General features: G+C 45.1%; 1 protein-coding gene and 1 long non-coding RNA gene across 3 annotated transcripts in view; both read right to left on the bottom strand.

Annotated features, from left to right (window-relative positions):
- FBXO32 (F-box protein 32) overlaps positions 1–15,478 on the bottom strand; it is a 34,581-nt gene extending 19,103 nt beyond the window's left edge. For both annotated transcript variants that reach the window (XM_067017451.1, XM_059042802.2), the window contains exons 1-4: positions 13,452–15,478; positions 7,461–7,573; positions 6,556–6,605; positions 5,304–5,396 (exon numbers count right to left, since the gene is read on the bottom strand). In XM_067017451.1, coding sequence (XP_066873552.1) covers positions 5,304–5,396; positions 6,556–6,605; positions 7,461–7,573; positions 13,452–13,567 — 372 coding nt within the window. In that variant the 5' untranslated portion in view covers positions 13,568–15,478. The remainder of the gene's footprint in view (positions 1–5,303; positions 5,397–6,555; positions 6,606–7,460; positions 7,574–13,451) is intronic.
- LOC136792899 (uncharacterized) lies at positions 10,505–13,445 on the bottom strand. The gene is made up of 2 exons (XR_010837491.1): positions 12,756–13,445; positions 10,505–11,863 (listed from the first exon to the last, which is right to left on the bottom strand). It is a non-coding gene; the product is annotated as an uncharacterized lncRNA (long non-coding RNA).
- Positions 15,479–19,976: the final 4,498 nt, after the last annotated feature.

Below are 19,976 nucleotides of genomic sequence, written 5' to 3' on the forward strand. Positions count from 1 at the left end.
CAATTTAGCATATCCCCTGTATAATAAGCACCTGACTTAGCCTGGAAACTAGCTAGAGTTTTAGTATACAATATATTTCTGGGCTCATGGTGGGATATATTTAAATTCTGAATCCTCAAGAAAAAAATGTATACAAAATGGGCACATTTTTGATCTTCTGGTCTCCGAAGTCAGATGGGAAAGAAAATCAGGTAGAAAAGTCGTAAAATAATCAATCTCTATATTTTATTTCATCTTTAATGTCTATTTTCATATATTTTCTAATTCCTGTAATTAGGACCCTAAAGATGACAATAGTTACAGCAACAACTGATGCTCACCATATACCAGGCACTGTCTAAAAGCATTTCATGTGCTTAAACTCAGTTTAATTCTATAGCAACACGATGGGGTAGGTACCATTATTAGCACTTTTTATAGGTATATGATTTACAAATGACTTTATGAATATACATAAATTGAGAATACATGCTTGAACTATTAATGTACTGTCAGGTGTCCGTGGTCAAAAATACCACTATTCTGGTCTCTCAGCCTTCCTCCGTTTTTGGGGGGGTACCCCCTACTTCTGCATGCACTCCCCTAATCCTGTGGTCATACCCTCAAGGTCTGTGAGTGTCCCCCACTTCTGTGGGCACCCAGAAGTTGCAGGATCTGCTGCTTGCCTAAAGGCTTAGTGTGACCGGGAAGGCTCGGAATTCCAAGAGCTGCAGCGTTTCTTCGGTAAAATCACTAGCAGCCTAAGCAGCATTCATTTTAGGGCCCTGCTTGGGGCCCTCACCGTTAATACCCCACAGTGAGTTCTCACAATTCCCCACCATTGCTGCCAATCACTTTCAAACGGGCGTGCGCCCTGTTCTTTTGATTTTGTTGCCATTGGAATGGCTGGCAGCCTTCCCTCCACCCCAACTTCTTAGTCTCTATGGAAGAAGATATCCACCAGTTTTAAGACCGAGGTGGCAGGGGCCGCCGTCCATCAGAGGAAGGCTGTGCAGCACCAAATTAATCCCAGGTCACTGCAGCAGAGGGACCTGGTGAAGGGGCCAGGCTGCCCATACACATCACAACCCACCAGGGGCTTGGCAACAGCACGCCCTTAATTTAAGGCATTGGGTTTGAATTTGAGTCATCATGCCATATTTCAGCCTCTCATTTGCCAAACCACCAGTCAACTTAAACTAAAACATGTTTTTGGAAAAGACTTTTAGGGGCGGTAGGAATGCAGTAACTTGCTGGAAACATTCAAATGGACTTAGGGTGGCAATGCAGAAAAACATAAAAATGCGCACTACTGGTTGAGGTTGTGGATGTTCTTCTTTGCTGCAGAGGGACAGAGAGAGTGGGGTTGCAAACGTCTGTTTGTCCTTCCTGATCTGACGCGCACAGGGGTCACTTCATTCAGGTCAGGAAACCGCTATTCAAGGTTCTTCCTGGTCTGAAGACAGCATCTGCAGTTACCATGTACTTGGCCACATTCTCATCCCATAGAGAGAGCTGGGAGGACCAGATCAAAGAGCATTCTGGCATTAAAGCGTTAAAGCCCTCTCTTGCACTTGTGCCTCCGTGTGCCTTGTTTAAAAACTCATTATGCGGGACTTCCCTGTTGGCACAGAGGTTGGGAGTCTGCCTGCCAATGCAGGGGACACAGGTTCAATCCCTGGTCCAGGAAGATCCCACATGCTGCAGAGCAACTAAACCCGTGTGCCACAACTACTGAGCCCGTGTGCCACAACTGCTGAGCCCACACGCCTAGAGCCCGTGCTCCACAACAAGAGAAGCCACCGCAATGAGAAGCCCGTGCACCGCAATGAAGAGTAGCCCCCGCTCGCCGCAACTAGAGAAAGCCCGAGCGCAGCAACGAGGACAAATAAATAAATTAATTAAAAAAAAAAAAACTCATTATGCAAAATCTAACATTTGGGCTCCCAAGTAGTTTCTGAGCTGGTTTACAAACTTGAAAACACACTGGGATCACCTGGTGGATAAATTTAAGTAGCAGTGCCTGGGCACCACCTTCAACTAATGAACTTGGGTGCTCTAGAGGTGGGCTTCCTTAGAGGAGCAAGCTTCACAGGTGATTCTCATGTGCAGATGTGATTCTGATGTGTTTACTGGAGACCCACTCTCTCCACTGGCCTCTCTGTGCCCTGGGTGGGTTAGTCAGCACTTGCTTTCTTGTGGCTACGGTTCTAACCCCACCACTGGCCCAGCCCCTGGAATCCTCGCTGGCTCCCCAGGGAACTTTCCAAAATGTGCTGGTCCTGAGGCACGGTGTAAACCCATTTTTTAAAAATGGCCTTTCACAAGTTACTGCTTTTAGCTTTTTTTTTTTTTAATTTATTTATTTTGGCTGCATCAGGTCTTTGTTGTGGTGCGCGGGCTGTACATCACATTGCAGGCTTCTCTCTAGTTGTGGCGCAAAGGCTTAGTTGCCCCGCGGCATGTGGGATTCTAGTTCCCCAACCAGGGATCGAACCCACATCCCCTGCATTGGAAGGCGGATTCTTAACCACTGGACCACCAGGGAAGCCCCAAGTTACTGCTTTTAAAGATTTAAAATCATCTTTAAAACCCAGTTAAAACTATGTTTAAGCCATTGGAAGTGTGTAGAGAAGCAGGTAGAGGCAATGAGTGTAGCCTGAAGCCAATTTTAAAAAGGTACAAATGCTGTATAAAAACCTCTCCAATTTATATTCAAATTTTGATTCCAAAAGTTCCACAAAATTTTCATGCTGATAAAACATCATAACACTGAGATAGGAGTGTTGGCTATCCCTTTTATTCCCTCTACATGTCTTTTTTATTAACATTGACAGCTAGCATGAACATGACACCTTTTTTAAAAATGTACTTTGTCTTTAAAGAGGTTAAACAGATTTTAAGGCTTCAAAGTTGGTTCGGTTTCTTACTGGGACTGAGGAATAATTGTAGTATTAAAAAACCATTAAGCTGAAGTAGTAAGATGAGGATAACATACTGGCAAGCTACTTTGCAAAGTTGGTTTAAGGATAAAAAGAATATTTGAGAAGTGTCTTAAGTTCCTTAGAAGAAAACCCTCAAAACGTGGTGCCTATCATTAAAATGTTTTAAGCTCTTTATAAAAATGACATTTCTCAAATTACAGAGGACTCTTAACAGTGAAGGGGAAAAAAAGATTGTTCTTTCCAAAATGGAAATATTCCCCCCTCTTTCTGAACCTAATAACTGAAAGCATTCAGTAGTTTAACTTAAAGGTTAGGAGAATGTGCTCAGGATGTATTTTACAGTCAGACACTGTCAGACTCAAGTCCTCTATGCTGAGTTTTAATCAAGGGCAAAGGGCATGATTCCCCCCAGGTAGTTTTTCTTTTTTTTAAGTAGAAAAACATTTTTTATCAACCAAATTGAAAAGACTTTTCAGGGAGAATAAACAATAATTTTGATAAGTAGGTAATAATAAGTATTAGTAGCTGACTTTGAATAACATATTCTGGTCTGCAGAGTATTTCCATATATGTTACCGAGTTTCACAGATAACCTGTGAAGTTAGGTTATTTTAAGTCCTTCTTACTACACCCGGGATCGTTGAGTGTTGGAGAGGCTGAAACAGCGTGAAAGCCGTGGAGCTGGGATCTGACCTCAGGCCATTTTACTTTCAATCCTCTGCTTGTATGGAACTCATTGTAGCAGCTCAAAAGTGTGGACTTTAGACTGCCCAGGTTTCAGATCCGGCTTTCTTCCCTTCTGTAGCTTCGTGACCTCGGACAGGTCATTTTTACCTCACTGTACCTCTGTTTATGTAAACAGCGATGATAAAAGTACCTACAGTTTACAGGGTTAATGGAAGGCTAAAAAGTGTTAGTGCACATAATTGCAGGAAACAGATTTTCACTATTTGAATCCTTATTCCTTTGGTTTATTTCTCGTGAGAAGGAGAACAGGTAGGAAGGAGAACCGTCTTAAAACTGACCACATGCTGATCAGTTTGGAATCAAGACATCAGATCTGGGTGTCTTCCTCTAACACCTAGAGGATGGAAACTATTCATAGTCTTAGCAACAAGTTTCCAGATCTTCCCGGGCTCGACTCCAACCAGCCCGCACTGGGTTGCCGGCCACAGTGACCTCCCAGAAGCGGCAGAGTCTTGATGAAATGACATGAACATTTCATCAAGAAGGTCTCTTACTTTCATCCCTTTTGGACTGGAATAAGGGCTCAGCTAAAGACTAGACAGGTCTGGTCATGGGTTCAGCTCAGAGCTTCTAACCTACAAGATGCCTGGGTTTTTTATCAGGTCAGTTGGGACGGCCAGCCCTGCATCTGCCCAGATGACAGGTGAATGATCCAGGCCTCAGGGGGGCTTGAATGTCATTGCTCTGGCTGAGCCTTTGCAATCATCTGACTCAATGACACGGCACCGAGAAGCACGACGCAGGAAAAAGAAAATAAAAACCCAACCAACTAATACCCACAGTGGGTAAATTCCCTCCTACTTCTGATCCTAAAACCCAAACAGCTGCTACCCCCCCACCCCAGGTGGAACCACTGACAAAAACATACAAGGGAGCTTAGGGGGAAAAACAACCACCAACCAACTAAAAAGAATCAGTGACTTGAAGGTCATGGTTAGACTTCCTTGCTTTACTACCTTCATCATTAATATTTTGCTAAAGCTCATTAAAAATTTATTTTTTTCCAACATAGGGTTTAAAATGGGAAGCAACTGAGCCAAACAGGTAGTTTCAAGCTTTAAGTGAACCTGGGACTGAATATTGTTACTACATGGGGGTGGGGGAAGGGAGTCAGGAGGAAGAAGTTCTGGGGTGCTTTGAACTCATCCAGTTTTGAGGCTTAAACCAAGAATGCCTTAGGGTCACCTAGAGTCAGCTAAAGCCGGGCAAGAAGGACAGGGAGAGCAATGAGAGGTGCACAAAGTTTTTAAAACAAGCCAAGGTGCTTTACAACTTGCTTTCTGCTGAATTCTCTGTTGCTGATCTTACTGCCAGAGCCTGTGCTGCCTGCACTGTGGCTCACGTGAGGTATTACGGCAGCCCCTGTCTGAGGGGGCCAATCTCAGGGACATCCATACGGATGGATCCATCCTATGTGGATCTCAGTATCCATAAAGGAACCTGAAGTACATCGGGGGAAGGAGGGGTTGAGGAATCCATTTTCTGCTTTCCTTAAAATCCCCACAGTCCTAAAAAGTGGGGTTTTTTTGTTTTGTTTTTTGGTTTTTCTTTTTTGGTGGGCTGGGGAACTACTTCAAGACAACCTGAAAAGACAATTCAACTTGAGAGTCTGGATAATTTACAGAGACTTACCCGTACGACGTAGTTAAATCTTCTGGAATCCAGAATGGCAGTCGAGAAGTCCAGCCTGTTGAAGGCTTCCCCCAGAGTGCAATATCCATGGCGCTGAATGTGAAAACAGGGGGTGCAGAGATCATTTTCCAGAAAAATCTGCCTGGACTCTGCTGACAAGCTTGGTGGCTGTGTTAGGTAACCTATGGCCATCTGCTGCTTTCCTGTGCCATGATCAGCCCTTTCTGGGCCCCCGGGCCCCTGGTGCCCTGCCCCACCATGAGCCACAAAGATGGGTAAGTACATCCGGCAGCTGCTTTAGTCAGTGACTAAAGTCGTGACGTGTACCATTTGGGCCCTTGTTCTCTGCACGCGCTTGTACTTGCCTGTCAAGGAAAGGCTGGGAGCTGGGTATGTGATGTGTGTTGGTGACTGTAACGTACTCCTGGGGGAAGAATTAGCCCCATGTGTGTCAACTCTGTCTGCCACATCTCTGGTGCTTTTCTCTCTGTGATCATCAGAAGCGTTTTTAAGGCTTCATGAAGAAGCCGAAGAAGTTTTGGTCTTTTCTCTGTGAACACACAAGGCACTGGGTGTGGAGAGTCCCAGCTCTGCTTCTAGTACCTGGGTGGTCTCGGGTGTATCCCTGGCCCTCTCAGGGCCTCAAGTCACAGGGCGGACTAGATGTTCTCCAAGGTCCCTGACAGCAATAGAAATTCTATCAATCTGTCATACTGCCTGTATCCTAGTTATCTGAGCAAATGCCTGCGCAGAGGGAAAATGTACATAAAAGGGTTTTACAAAGTGCCATGCAAAGTTAGATATTACAGTGTCTTCTTCTCTTCTGCATCTAGCTCGTGCAGCCTCACACTGGGTGGGCACGAAAACGTCTCCGGTATTTAGTGATTAACCCTTCCAGGGCTAAAATGAATTGAGTTGAAGTCTAAAAGAGATCTTAGAACAAAAGGGAGGCACTGTCCTGAGGGAAAGGCTAGAGCTTTATAATAGTGTGTTTGAGATGGGAATATTAATGTTTATAAAGCATTTCTACATACATCATCTCACTGAATGACTGGGGAGCCCACCTAGTGACTTTTGCAGCTCTCTCTGTAGCCCCAAACTCTGATGGCTGGCTAGGTAGTGGGCTGCAGGCCTCCGCCACCCACATCCAAGAAGACAGTCGTGATGTGAAGTACTGTCCCGGGCTCGCCCCTCCCCTGTCAGGGGAGGCAGAAAGCTGAGCCCGCTCCTTAATAAACAGATGGGTGCTCACCTCTTTAGTACTTCCTTTGTGAACATAGATCCATTTCTCTTGGTGGAAATCTACAAAGACAAAATAAAAACAACCCCAGACCCCACAGCTTTAAAATTTATAACATGCCCAAGATTTTAAACGTGTTTCGTTTTCATTTATTCCAAAGTGTAAAAAAGTTTTGACAAAAAAGTACAAAGACTCTACTGACAATCTAAGGGGAGGCAAATGCCTAACTTCTGCAGTGTATAAATACTGGAGTTGTAATTTACTTTGTCAGAAGCATTTCGTCTTTGATACTCAGATTGAGTATACCAGAGCTTCAAATTCAAGAAAAAAATCTAATACCCAAGTACGAGTCTGTGTTAAATGCCAAGCTTACAAGTTAAACAAGTCCATAAAAAGTAGAAATAAAACAGATAATATGAAGAAACCATGCAGTACGGATGGAATAAACTAAAGATCCGTAATTCCTGCTTATTAATAGAACTTTATACTCTCTGTTCACACTTACATCCAGCATCTAGAAATGTTATTAGTATTTATACAAGGGAAGAGGGAGAAACAAATCTATGTTCAAAGCCTCAAAACACAGTTCTAAATGAAAGCACACACTGGCACTGGTTCAGCTGACCATACCACTGAATTATAACTAAATTAACCTTGTCAAATATAAGTGACAAGCAGGGAAAAAACACCCCAACTAGCAACTGACTTATAAACATGACTGTAAAGAATACATTAATCTCACGCATAAAATGCACAGCCAGGTTTCTGAGTGCAAAGATCCGGGTAACCTCTGTGAATGACACAGTCAACATGGAAGCGGATGCCAAACATGTGAGGTGTGATTTGTTCCCCTGCCAAAACCCAATCATAATGATCTTCAAACAGCTTTCTTCTCAAGTTCACAACAAACGGCTTACATTGAGTTTTGGTTTTGCTATTCAGCATGTCCTTCTTTCTCTTCTTGGCTGCAACATCATAGTTCAGGCTGTTGAAAAGATTCTCCTTATTGTATACTTCCTTGCTGCAGTAACTAGGAATAACAGACAAGAGGGGATGAGCTGTAACAACTATACTTTAACATGAGCTGTTTCTATAAATAGCTTACTGTGTTATAAAACACAAACATACATGCTCCTCAAACAAAACAATAAAATAATCACTCAAAAGAAGTCTGTACGGGCCCAGTCTTCCCTCTTCGGGGATGAAATAGTGCCACATCTCTGTGGAAGGCAGGGACGGGGGCTTCTGCTTCTTTTGAATTCCCAACAGTGTCTGCCATTGTATTTGACACACAGCCCTGCACTCTTTAGGAGCCATGCAGGGTACAACAACATTATTTTAAGCAAAAATGATGAATGGATGGGGAGGGAGGGAGGGAGGGAGGGAGAGGAATGGTTACTGGTATCACTATAATACACAATACTTTCATTTTGCAAAAACATCCACCCCAAGCTGCTTTTTAAAAAACACTCTTTATGGAGATACAATTCACATACCACACAATTCACTTATTTAAAGTGTACCCAAGCTGCTTTCAACTAGCATGCTCCCCTTGTGTCTTTAAAACATTTACAAAAATCTGACTTACAGACTGCATTTCTAGGAGACGTTTAGTGTATAGTACTGGTTGTTTAGGCTTTATATAATTCCTTGACTAACACTAGGCATCATGCTGTGAGGTGAAGACCTTGAGTCCTAAATGAAACAAGCTGTATTTACAACTCAGACATTTATAAGAGCTGAAAAGACAGAACTGGCCAATCCATAGGTCATTAAAGATGTGTAGGTTCAGCTTGGGTCACGGGCATATTTCCTTCAGTAAGCTGAGCTGAGCTGTCATTTGGGGGGCTGACTGAGTTCTATTCTATTATGCAATGGGATTTCAGAGTAAATCTCTGAAGAGCTTCCACAGAAGGAACGCAGGAGAAATACTGAGGTACGATGAGAAGATAGGTTCCCCGATCCCCCCAACCCTCGTGGGGCATGCGTGCGCCAGGCAGGATTTATAATGCCAACCAGTGAAAACATCAATTAGGGTTTGTTTCCCCTTACATCAGCCATATATTAGAGGCCCTTAATTTTCTGAGTTCTTCTGCTGAATTTAAAATATGATTTAATTTAATTAATGTAGGTCTTTTTTGGACCTACATCTGTTGGATAAGATGAGGTACACCTGCACTTCTCCATTGTATGGATATTATAGCAAAGAGAAAAGAGGGGTTGAAACAATTTCCAGTATCCTGTTGCTACAGTGGTCTCTCCAGTAGCACTTCAATAAGTACAATAAGTATCTTACTAACATGCTTACACGTGACATTACCAACAATATACTCAGTGTTTCTGGACCCATAGGGATAGGCCTGATAGATAATCAGTCATTTGTTCATCTTCCCTCAGAAGGCCATGCTTAATATCATTTAATGAGTTTCCTAATATCACTAGCCTTCTCCTTTTCATTGAGGGAAACAGGATATTTTTAGGTTTCAGAGCGATGACTCCGGAAATGCGCTCTCTTAGAGGCACTTTCTTAAGTGAGCCCCGGGTGAACGTTTTGGGTCCAGCTTTGTGTCACACGTGAGTGTGTGTGTGTCTGCTTGCACAGCTACAGAGGCACAAAACCACCGACCAGTCAGTTGACTTGCACCACGGTCAGCAGGAAAAGAGGGGCAGAAGAAAGGGAGGGCGGAACTCTGAACCCTTAGAGCTAATTTAAGAAATTTCAATCAATGCTGAGGAGAAGGGAGAAAGATGGAAAGTCACTTGGTTGGTCCATGATGTACCAAAGCTGAGAACAGCTTTAGAAAACAAAGTGAGGCCATGTTGTGTAAAAATACCACACGAAGCCTTATTTTTCAAGGAAACTCGCACATGCACCGTGAACAAATGCCTACAGCCCGAGTTCCACACAGAGAGAACCATAAAATGAAGCTGCCTTACTCTCAACCACACATTTAAGGTTTAGCAGAACGTTTTCGGAGCCTGGGCCATAGATTGTGACCATTCCTTAGCAATGTTAAATATTTATATTTCATCTTATTCTTTTCTAACTAAAAACATTCCTCAAAGGAATTTGAGCACTTGCTTTCCTCACAGAAACAACAATAACCTGCTTTAAGCCCAAGTGACTCATTCCCAAAGCTAGTTTAAGAAGAATTTGACATAATTGATGATGCTCTCCCACTGGAGAATGTAGGAAAGCTTTAACCAAAGAGAAACCCTTGCACTTTTCACTTAGACAACAGGTTTTGGACTTCAGAGGTAGGGCCTGGAAGGAAGGGCTATGGGGTTTATTTGTGTTGCCTGCTTATATGTTTCTTTTAAGCAATAATATATTTCAGTTAGAGGCTATTTTGAGAGCTCAATTATGTCCATTTCAAGGAAATGCAAAGCCAATGGAAAATTACAACTGAAATTTTGAACAAGAAAAGCCACCACCATTTAGGAACCACCATATATATATTTTTTTTTCAAATAAGCAAAACCATTTAAAGAGGCTGCTTTCTTCATTAAATTCAATGATAACCAGAAAGTCGCTATATTTTGGTCAGTTCTTACTAATCTTGATTTTTATAGGCACAGGCCTAGAATAAGAAAAAGACCTCATCCAGCCCTGTACTGTCATCACACACGTACGAAGATACTTAAAGACAACTTTAGAAAAAGTGAAAGATTTCAAAATAAGCCCATTGGCAGCAGAGATAAAGGGAGGGAAGGAAAAAAAAAAAAAAAGCCCTATTTCTCATTTCATTTGTAATAACAGGCCATTTAAGAAAGCTGTGGCCTACCCCAAAGGGCTTAGTTGTAGATTAAGGCCAATGAGTTTCTATGCTAATTTGCTCCAATACAAACCCAATTTGTCAAGCTCACATGGCTAGTAACCGGATTGTTCTGGCAAAACAAACAGCCTAGTGTATGTAGCTCTTAGAACAGTGCCTTGCACACAGTAAACACTCATAAAATCTTAACTATTATTTTTATTTGCTTATGCACTAACTCATCCAGCGCACTGAAGTAAACTTCCTGCTTCCTGGTTCAGCCTTAGCTGTACTGGAAAGCAACATTGGAGTTTTCAACTGCAGGCTTGCGGAGGAATGGCCCAGGCTCAGGGAGCTTAGATTACTCATCCTGGAGGTGGCCTGGGGCAGGGTTGGGGGTTGTTGGTGAGGCAGACTGCACAGGAGGTGGCTTAAGCATCACTTCCTTGAAACCTTGCTGGATCACTCCAATTCATGCCGAACTCTTCCCTCAAATGTAACACTTGCCATTGCCCTTCCATCTTATGTAGCTTCAACTTTTTCACAAGGGGCCCCGCTTGAAGCTTATCTGAAATCCTCCCATGATCTCAGTTCAGGGCACTTAGCTGTGATGGGGTTTTGTAACATTCTGCTGCTGGAGGAGGACAGGGCCCTGGACCACAGAGAGAATGGCCAGCAGAGTCCAGAGAAGGTGCACTAGGCAGACAAACTGTGGTCAACACAAAAACACGGTCCCCGGGCTGCAGTACCCTCATCCCTCTCTCCTGTTCAGGCAGCTCACAGAATGGTAGGTGGAGTCAGAGTAAGTGCATGAGGCCCCTGCAGGCCTCTGTTTTACATCCACCCGCTGCCTCCCTTTCAAAAGGGCCTGCCTTGTTTGCTCCTAACAGGGGAGGCATTCAACTTCACCTGAGTAGGCAGGCTCTCAGCCCAAACCTGACATCACAGCGAAACATCACCAAGACTGAAAACAGTGGGGATATTTGAGACTACAAACCCAGGTCTCAGAAGGCCAACTGCTTTTAAGAAGTTGGCAGACTTCTCATGCTAAGTAGGGAAGGGATTGTTTACAATTGCTGGGGGAAGAAAAACACTCTGCAAACAAACAGCCAGCTGCTTTGCTAGGAGCTACCAAATGATTCCTCAAATGACTCATCAAAGAGCCACAGGTGGTCACTATATCGATCCCCCTTTGTGATGATGCTGGTGGTGACAGTTCTAGCTCAGAAAGCCTGAAAATGGAGGAGAGAAAGGAGGTTCAAGAAGGGGAGAGGGGGTGGGAAGCTACCTGATTCCAGCCTGGGTTAAACTTTTGTGGTAAGGTAAAACCTTCTCCAGGTCTCCCCTACTGTGGAGGGAGAGGCACCACTATTTACTTGGAAATAAGAGTGATACCCACTTATCTCCTGAAGCAGACACAGTGTGAATGTTTATTGGAACCAGAGGCTCTGCATTTTGAACCCCTCCTGCCGAACCCAATGGTCTGTTTCCCGCTGAGGAGCACCCTACAGTTACAGCTGGGTGGGCTGCTGTGACACAGCTCCGCAGATCATGACTGCACCTCCCTAGAAAGAATCCAAACTGTTACACAAAAATAAAGCACTAAAATATTAGGTCCTCATTTCTTAGGAATGAGGAGGAAGGAAGGAAGGAAGGAAGTTTCTACTCTACTAAAATAAAAAGAAACTTTCAGTCTAGGGATAATAATGTAGGCCCAATTGGTAACTGGAGACCCTTAAAAGAGTCTAGTGACAGCAGTTGGTCTTTTTATTTTCCTGTAAATTATCTGGTTTTCCGTAAGTAAGATTTCTTTATAGTGCTCCCCAAACTCCCCAGGGACTGCTTCAAAGTGTCTTTAACATAAAGGTCAATGTGCTCTTGTCTCTCCTGGCAGACCCACAAGATTAAATATTTTTTCCCCATTGGAAGACAAAAGGTGATGCTTTACAAATCACAAACAGGTGTGGGGCTCTGGAGGTCAGGACGTGGCAATAATGATTTTTCCTTGATAGTTTTCGTGAAATTGAGTGCCAGGGGCTCAGCCAAACAACCACTGGTAAATCTGAGTAGGAAACTGGCCCAGGTACAGAACTCGCCGCTGAAGTCAATTTAAGGGCCGGGGGTGTGGAGTAGTGGTTTTCAGCAAAGGTCCGGGAAAAAGGCACCCAAGGGTAAGCGGTCTGCACTGATCCCCTCCGGGCCAAATGGCAGCGATCCGGCAGCCATCTGTGGAGATCGTGACCGAGGGACTCCAGACCACCTCACTCATTAGTCTCTGCTTCCCTGTGTTATTAACGAAGCGGGGCATCAGGCACGGTGGACCTCGGATTCTCCACCAGACTGACAGAGCTCAGGGGGAACTTGAGGCCAGAGGCTCACCCAAGCCAGGTGGGCTTTCTGCAGGTGATTAGGCATCACTTGAAATGGGGACGCACTCACTATACAAAGAAAACTCACCGAAAGGGCCACCGAGGAAACAGGTGCAAAGACGCCGTCCTCCCAGAAGTAGGCTTGTGGGATCTATACCCCGCCTCCCTTCCCTCCTCCACAGCTCTGTCTCTGAGTCCTTACCATGGCTCCGCAAGTCCGCCCGCAAGCGCTGGTGCCCCAGGGACCATCTGGCCGTCCCTTCCTGGTTACTCATCCTCTCTGCCCACTCTGTGGTCGCCTGTGCGTGGGAAGAGCCTGGAGGTGCTCCGGACGGGACCCGTGTGCAATCCCGTCTCCAGACTTGTGCTCGGAGCCCCGCCACCCCAGGGTGAAAGCTGTGCAGCCCACTCGCCGGCGCCCCGACCCGCAAACCGCGCGACACCGGTGTCCTTTTAAGTCAGGGGACCCCTGAAGTGTGTTTTAAGTTTTAGCGTTTGGGGACTAGATCCGCGTTTGTCGTTAGATTCTCATAGGGACACGGGGTTCTGTAAAGAGTCGTGCCCACTCGGAGACGCTGACCTTGAACCATAAGAGAAACCGAATACCCCGAATCCCGTGCTCTGGCGACCTCTGCAGAAACCCGGGCAATTCACTTCCATCCTTCTGGTCAGGGGCTCCCTCCTCACCCTGTTGCAGCCCGGCCTGCGTCCCAGTCACCCGACTCGCTCCCGGAGACCAACCGGGTCCGTTCTGCGCAGCTGAAATTAGTGGCGATCCCCTCACCTGCTGAGGTCGCTCACGAAGCTGCCGCTCTTTTCATCCAGGAAGCGCTTCCAGCCATCGGCCGTCTTCACCCAGCTCTGCCCGGGGGACCGCCAGTCCTGCCCGAGGAATGGCATGGCACTGCCAACGGACGCGACGGACTGCTGGACGGGACTGGCCCGGCGGCCTCGGGGACGCGCCGCCCTGGGCGGATGCTCGGGGTGCCGGGGCCGGTGAGGGAGCGGCTGCAGGGAACCCGAGTGGAGGGCTGCGGGATCGGGGGTGCGGAGCGGGGTACCTAAGCTCGCGGGGGGCGCTGTGGAGGGTCGCCGGGCGCGCGGGGCTCGCTGGAGTGCTGCGCTGCTGTCCCGGCCGCCGTATTTATCGCGGGCCGCTGGCCGCGGCTCTTTGTTGCCGGAAGAGGCGCCTGCTCTTAGCCCGGCCCCCCCGGCCCGGAGGCCACGTGGCTTTGTTTATAGGCTCGGCTTGTTTTCCGAGGCGCGCTCGGCTCCTGCTCTTCTGGCTGTTGCACAACCGCTCGCTGGTGGAAACTTGAAGCCGCGCCGCGGGGCCGGGGCTCGCGCTGCCCCTTCGCCCCCGGCCCTTCTGCGCTCCCACCCCGCCCCCAGGGCGCAGCTTCTGCAGCCGCGAGAGCGGGGCCGGGCACTCGGGAAACTAACTGCGCCCCGTCCTCCTGCAGCTCCAGGCCTGGCGAGGTGCAGGGAGGAGGAGGCCCGAGTGGCGTCTGGATCGCTGCGGGGCGGTGGGTGGGAAGAAAGGACGGCACCCTTCCCATCCCCGAGTTGTCACAATAGAGCCCCGCGATCCAGAGCTCCCCTGGAGGAGCCGAGGCCCGGCACAGCGCGGCCCGGAGCCGGGTAGAGGCAGCCTCCTTGGCCTCTCCCGCTGCCTAGACCCGCTCTTGGGCGAAGGAGGGGACCCACCGCAAGGCGGGAGTGAGGCGGGGGGACAGCCCCCCACCTCACCCTGCCCCAGAACTGTTAAAAGAGTCTGCTGTCAGGCTTGTCTCCGAGGTGGCAAAGGAAGGAGAAGGAGGCGAGGCGGCAGCTGGTCCCCGCGCGGTGGGAGTGGAGAGCAGGGACAGTCCTCCACCCCACTCTGGGCACCCTAAGCGAGCAGCGCTGGCGCCTGGCCCGGGTCTAGGGCGCCGGGGAATGGGATTTTATTACGAAGAACCGCGAAGCCCCTTTCCCCTTCCTGCTGTTCGGCATCCTCTGGGCTATTAGGCTCTCCTGGGAAAATAATCAAGCCAGGAGTTTTGTTCTAGTTTTGGTGATCATTGAGGGAGAGGGGCCCAGAATGAGCCTCCTCCCGACTGATGGGGACTTCAGGAAGTTCGGTAAAAATCCACAGTGAGGAGGCGATGCCCGGGAGTCCGAGGCCCTCACAGACCTCAGTTTATTAACCTAATCCTTGAAACCGCGGGGGTGGGGGGCTGGGAGGGGGGGCCCAGTGTGGCAGCCATGGTTTTCCAGATGAGGGCACCGAGGGCCCCTGAGAAGGGTTAAACCAGTGACTTACTCAGGGTCACAAGGCTAGTTTCTTCACAGTCCGCAGTACAGTCTGAAATTATCCTGTTTGCTTTTTGGTAACAAGCTACCACCCTCTGCAGAATGTAATCTCCAGGAGAGATCAACCGTCTTGTTTTGGGGGTATCCCAGCTCCAGCACCTTGCAAGGCCTAAAGTAGGCCTTAGATAACTATTTGTCCAATGAGTAGGTGAATACATACGGGAAGCTGCTGACATCAGGGTATCTTCTTGTTCTTCATGACGTCTAGTTATGATGCTTTACAGTCTGCTCCATGTGTCAATCAGATTGCAAAGAGTGGTCACAGCAGAGTAAAATCTGCATGCTCAATCATTAGCTTCCACTTGATTCCTTGATTCTTCCACACCCCTTCCTCTGCAGCCATCAGCATTGTCCCACCGACTCTTTAAGGCTCAGAGTAGACAAAGAAACTGTGTGTACCTTGGGAGGAGGGTACATGTTGGAGGGGAAAGGAGGTGTTTTTAATAAAGTCTGTTTTCAAGTAGCCAGAGTTTTCTGATTCAGGTTTTCCACCATAAATAATTTATTAGCGTAGTAATAGTAAAAATATCTTGTGAAAACACCGCAGAAGGTCCCAGATAAATGATAGTCACTATGATCATGCTGACAGATGAGGCAGTGTTGGGTCTGGCCTTCGTTGGAGAGAATTGATACCTGTAAGGGAGCATAATTAAGAGATGTGATTATTAAAGATGCATGCTAGTTACATGTCCGCAAACTACATCTCTGTAGAAACTATAGAAGTCAGAAGATTTGAATTCTATTTCTGCTAGAGCAACATACTGTCTGTCTGACCTGCATGAATGACAAATTCTGGAGGCACAATTTCCTCAGCTGTCAAGAAAGAGTAGAGCCTATAAATGCCTACCTTTCAGGATTGTTTAGAAAGTGTGTTAAATGGGATTATTGTTACCAGTTCTTTCCTCGTTGGTAGTGTAGTGCACTCACACGGCCCATGGCCTCTTAGTAATATGTAACTCCCTGATTCTTTTTTTAAAATGGAAGTATAGTTGACTTACAATATTATATTAGTTTCAGTGTAATGATTCAGTGTTTTCATAGATTATACTCCATTTAAAGTTATTATAAAATAATGACTGTAATTCCCTGTGCTGTACAATATATCGTTGTTGCATATCTATTTTGTATATAGTAGTTTCTGCCTCTTAATCCCCTACCCCTAACTTGCCCCTCCCTCCCACTGATATCTATTATTTTGTTCTCTGAGTCTGTTTCTGTTTTGCTATATACTGTATATTCATTTTTATTTTTTAGATTACACATATAAGTGATAACATAAAATATTTGTCTGACTTATTTCACTAAGCATACTACTTTCTAGGTCTATCCACGTTTTTGCAAATGGCAGAATTTTATTCTTTTTTATGGCTGAGTAACATTCCAGTGTGTGTGTGTGTGTGTGTGTGTGTGTGTGTGTGTGTGTGTATCACATCTTCTTTATCCATTTGCTGCTGATGGACACTTGGGTTGCTTCCATATCTTGGCTATCGTAAATAGTGCTGCTATGAACATTGGGGTGCATGTATCTTTTCAAATTAGTGTTTTCATTTTTTTGGATATATTGCCAGGAGTGGGATTGCTGGATCATATGGTAACTATTTTTTAGTTGTTTGAGGAACCTCCATACTATTTTCCACAGTGGCTGCACCAGTTTACATTTCCCACTAACAGTGTACATCCACAACTGTAGACTTTCAGATAATAGCCATTCTGACAGCTGTGAGTGATATCTTATTGTTGTTTTGACTTACATGTCTCTAATAGTTAGTGATGTTGAGCATCTTTTCATGTTAGCCATCTGTATGTCTTCTTTGGAAAAATGTCTACTCAGGTCTGCCCATTTTTTAATCAGGTTGTTTGTTTTTTTGATATTGAGTTGTATAAACTGTTTATATATATATTTTGGATATTAACCCCTTGTCGATTGTATCATTTGCAAATATTTTCTCCCACTCACTAGGTTGTCTTTTCATTTTGTTGATGGTTTCCTTTGCTGTGAAAAAGCTTTTAAGTTTAATTAGGTCCCATTTATTTATTTTTACTTTTATTTCTTTTGCCTTAGGAGATAGATATGAAAAATATTGTTACCATTTGTGTCAAAGAGTGTTCTGCCTATGTTCTCTTCTAGAAGTTTTATGGTTTCAGGTCTTATATCTTTAATTTTGAGCTCATTTTTGTATATGACATGAGGAAATGTTCTTCTCTCATTCTTTTACATGTAGCTATCCAGTTTTCCCAGCACCACTTATTATTGAAGAGACTGTCTTTTCTCCATTGTATATTCTTGCCTCCTTTGTTGTACATTAATTGACCGTAGGTGCATAGGCTTATTTCTGGGCTCTCTATTCTGTTCCATTGATCTATGTGTCTGTTTTTTTTTTTTTTGCCAGTACCATGCTGTTTTGATTACTGTAGCTTTGTACTATAGTCCAAAGTTGGTACTTCCCTGATTCTTAACATTAGACTTGGCCGTGTAACTTGCTTTGACCAATGGGATGCTAGTGGATATGATGTGAGCAGAGAATATAGAGGATATGATGTGTGTGCTTGTCTGATTGGGCTAGTCCTCTTGTACTTCTACCAGCACCCTGGCAAGAGCATACCTGGGGTAGCCACTGCTCCTCAGGCTTTGGTCCTAGGATGTGACACATGGAGCAGACACCCCAGTTATCCTACAGTTATGTTAGCAAGAAATAAATGTTTATTATCAAATGCTACTGAGATTATTGTCATCTTTTATTACACAGAATTATTGTCTCAATAGCTGACTACTACAAAGGGTTGAGTAGATAAGAGTTTGTGAAAGTTTTAACTTGAAAGATTCAAGCACAAGTAGGAAATCACAGTTTTTGGGTCCTTGTCTTTTTGGGTAAGAACTAATCTCAGGAAGCCTCAGTGTTTGTCTCTAGTCCTTTGGCTTTCTCCTCTTTCTCAAAAAAAAAAAAAAAATGTGGCTATCATATCTTAGCTCAGCCTTTACTGAAGTATGAGTGACTGCTTTAGATTTCCCACACCATTAAAAATCCAACTTGACACTTCTTCCAACACATGGTTTCTAACTAGGCAGCCTTGTAATGATGAGCCCTTCAAGATAAAGAATGTGCTAGGCCATGTCTAGACCAGTTACCTTCACATTAGATGTTGACTTGACTTTGCAAAGCCTCTGGAATTGGAATCCTTATCATGGCTGAGCATTTGAGAACCACAAAGACAAAATATCAGTGTAATGGCTTTGGACTCAAGATATAGAGGCAGAAGGATACTCTGAGAATTTCACAAGGCACAGACTAGGGAGGACAAGCGTGGCCTGATGGTTTGAGCAATGCACAGGATAGTTTGGCCATGAGTTCCATTGCACAGATACCAAGCCTCTGCCACTCCTGAACAACTTTGTGCAACAGATTGACCAGATCACATGCTGGGTATTTGATTATTTACATGTGCTTCTCCCCTATGGGACTGTGAGCTCCTTGTTGTCAGGGCTGTGTCTTAGTGATTTAGTCATCACAGTGCCTAGCATGGTGCCTGGTACATGACAGATAGACCAGAAGTAACACAATAAATGTTAAACTACTGTGGGATGCTGTTAGTCCCATGCCTTTACCTATTGACATATTATTTCTAAGGACATAGCAGAATAGGGAGGTGGGAGAGTTCAGATACGCAGTCCTGCCCTGCTTATCTGAATTCTCCAACAATGGTGCCTTACCAGTTGGTGAGACAAATAGAGAAGGTGATCAGAATCCTAGAAAAAGATGTTTTAATGTGCTTGTTACCTTGATGGCAGATATTAGCCATGCTAAAGATAGTGTGCCAAGCACTTTGCAAACATAATCCTGTCTAACACTCCTCACAAAAGCCTGTGAGCTAAGTATCATTATTCCCATTTTATAGATGAGGAGACTGAGGTTCAGAAAAGTTAAATAGCTTGCTTAGGATAACTCAGCTAGTATGTGGTGGAACTCAGGCTGGTACCCAAGTCTATCTTCAACCCCAACTGGAGCCAGATTGACTGGGTTCAAATCATAGTTCCCTACTTAAATAGCTGTGTGACCTTCGGCAAGTTACTTAACCTTTCTGAGCTACTTTTTTCTCATTTGTGCAATGGGAATGATGACAGTACCTACCTCAGAGGGTATTGTGAGATTGAAGCAATATGTATAAAGGTACCTATAACAGTGCTAACATCAGTAGTAGTTATTATTATTTATCCTTATGCAAAACTTGCTTAAGTCCATTTATGTCTTCCCCACCAAATTTTAAGTTTTGAGGGCATGGAGCCCAGCTCACTTAGCTAATTTCCAGATATGGGAAAATGTGTCTGTTGGAACAAATTGTACAATGAAATGATAGTTTACATATTATTAGTTATTATTTGTTGCACTTGAACTACGGAAGTGGGCTTTCTTCTGTTCCAAAGACTACATTTTCAAAGGTAAAGCTGACAAAATTTTAGCCTGGCTACTACCTCATAAGGCTGTTTAGAGAAATTGTTTGTAGAAAGGACTGTGAAAAACTTGGTAATATAATAAATATGATAAATACGTTTCTAATCCAAAACGACGTTTGTTTATAGCTTTGGCTGAGGGACTGACTACTCACTGAAATGTAATAATATTTTGTTTTTTCCTAGTTTCTCTTTCTAAAAAGGTATTTTTTGGTGTGAAAAATACTTAACAGCAGTAGTTGTAAGTTAAAAATAACCTTAGGGGCTTCCCTGGTGGCTCAGTGGTTGAGAGTCCGCCTGCCGATGCAGAGCACACGGGTTCGTGCCCCGGTCCGGGAAGATCCCACATGCCGCGGAGTGGCTGGGCTCGTGAGCCATGGCCGCTGAGCCTGTGCGTCCGGAGCCTGTGCTCCGCAACGGGAGAGGCCACAGTAGTGAGAGGCCCGCGTACCGCAAAAAAAATAATAATAATAACTTTAGCTTGTTGGGTTGGGTGGGGACTGGAAT

This window comes from Kogia breviceps, chromosome 17 (assembly GCF_026419965.1).
Source record: "Kogia breviceps isolate mKogBre1 chromosome 17, mKogBre1 haplotype 1, whole genome shotgun sequence".
NCBI lineage: Eukaryota > Metazoa > Chordata > Mammalia > Artiodactyla > Physeteridae > Kogia > Kogia breviceps.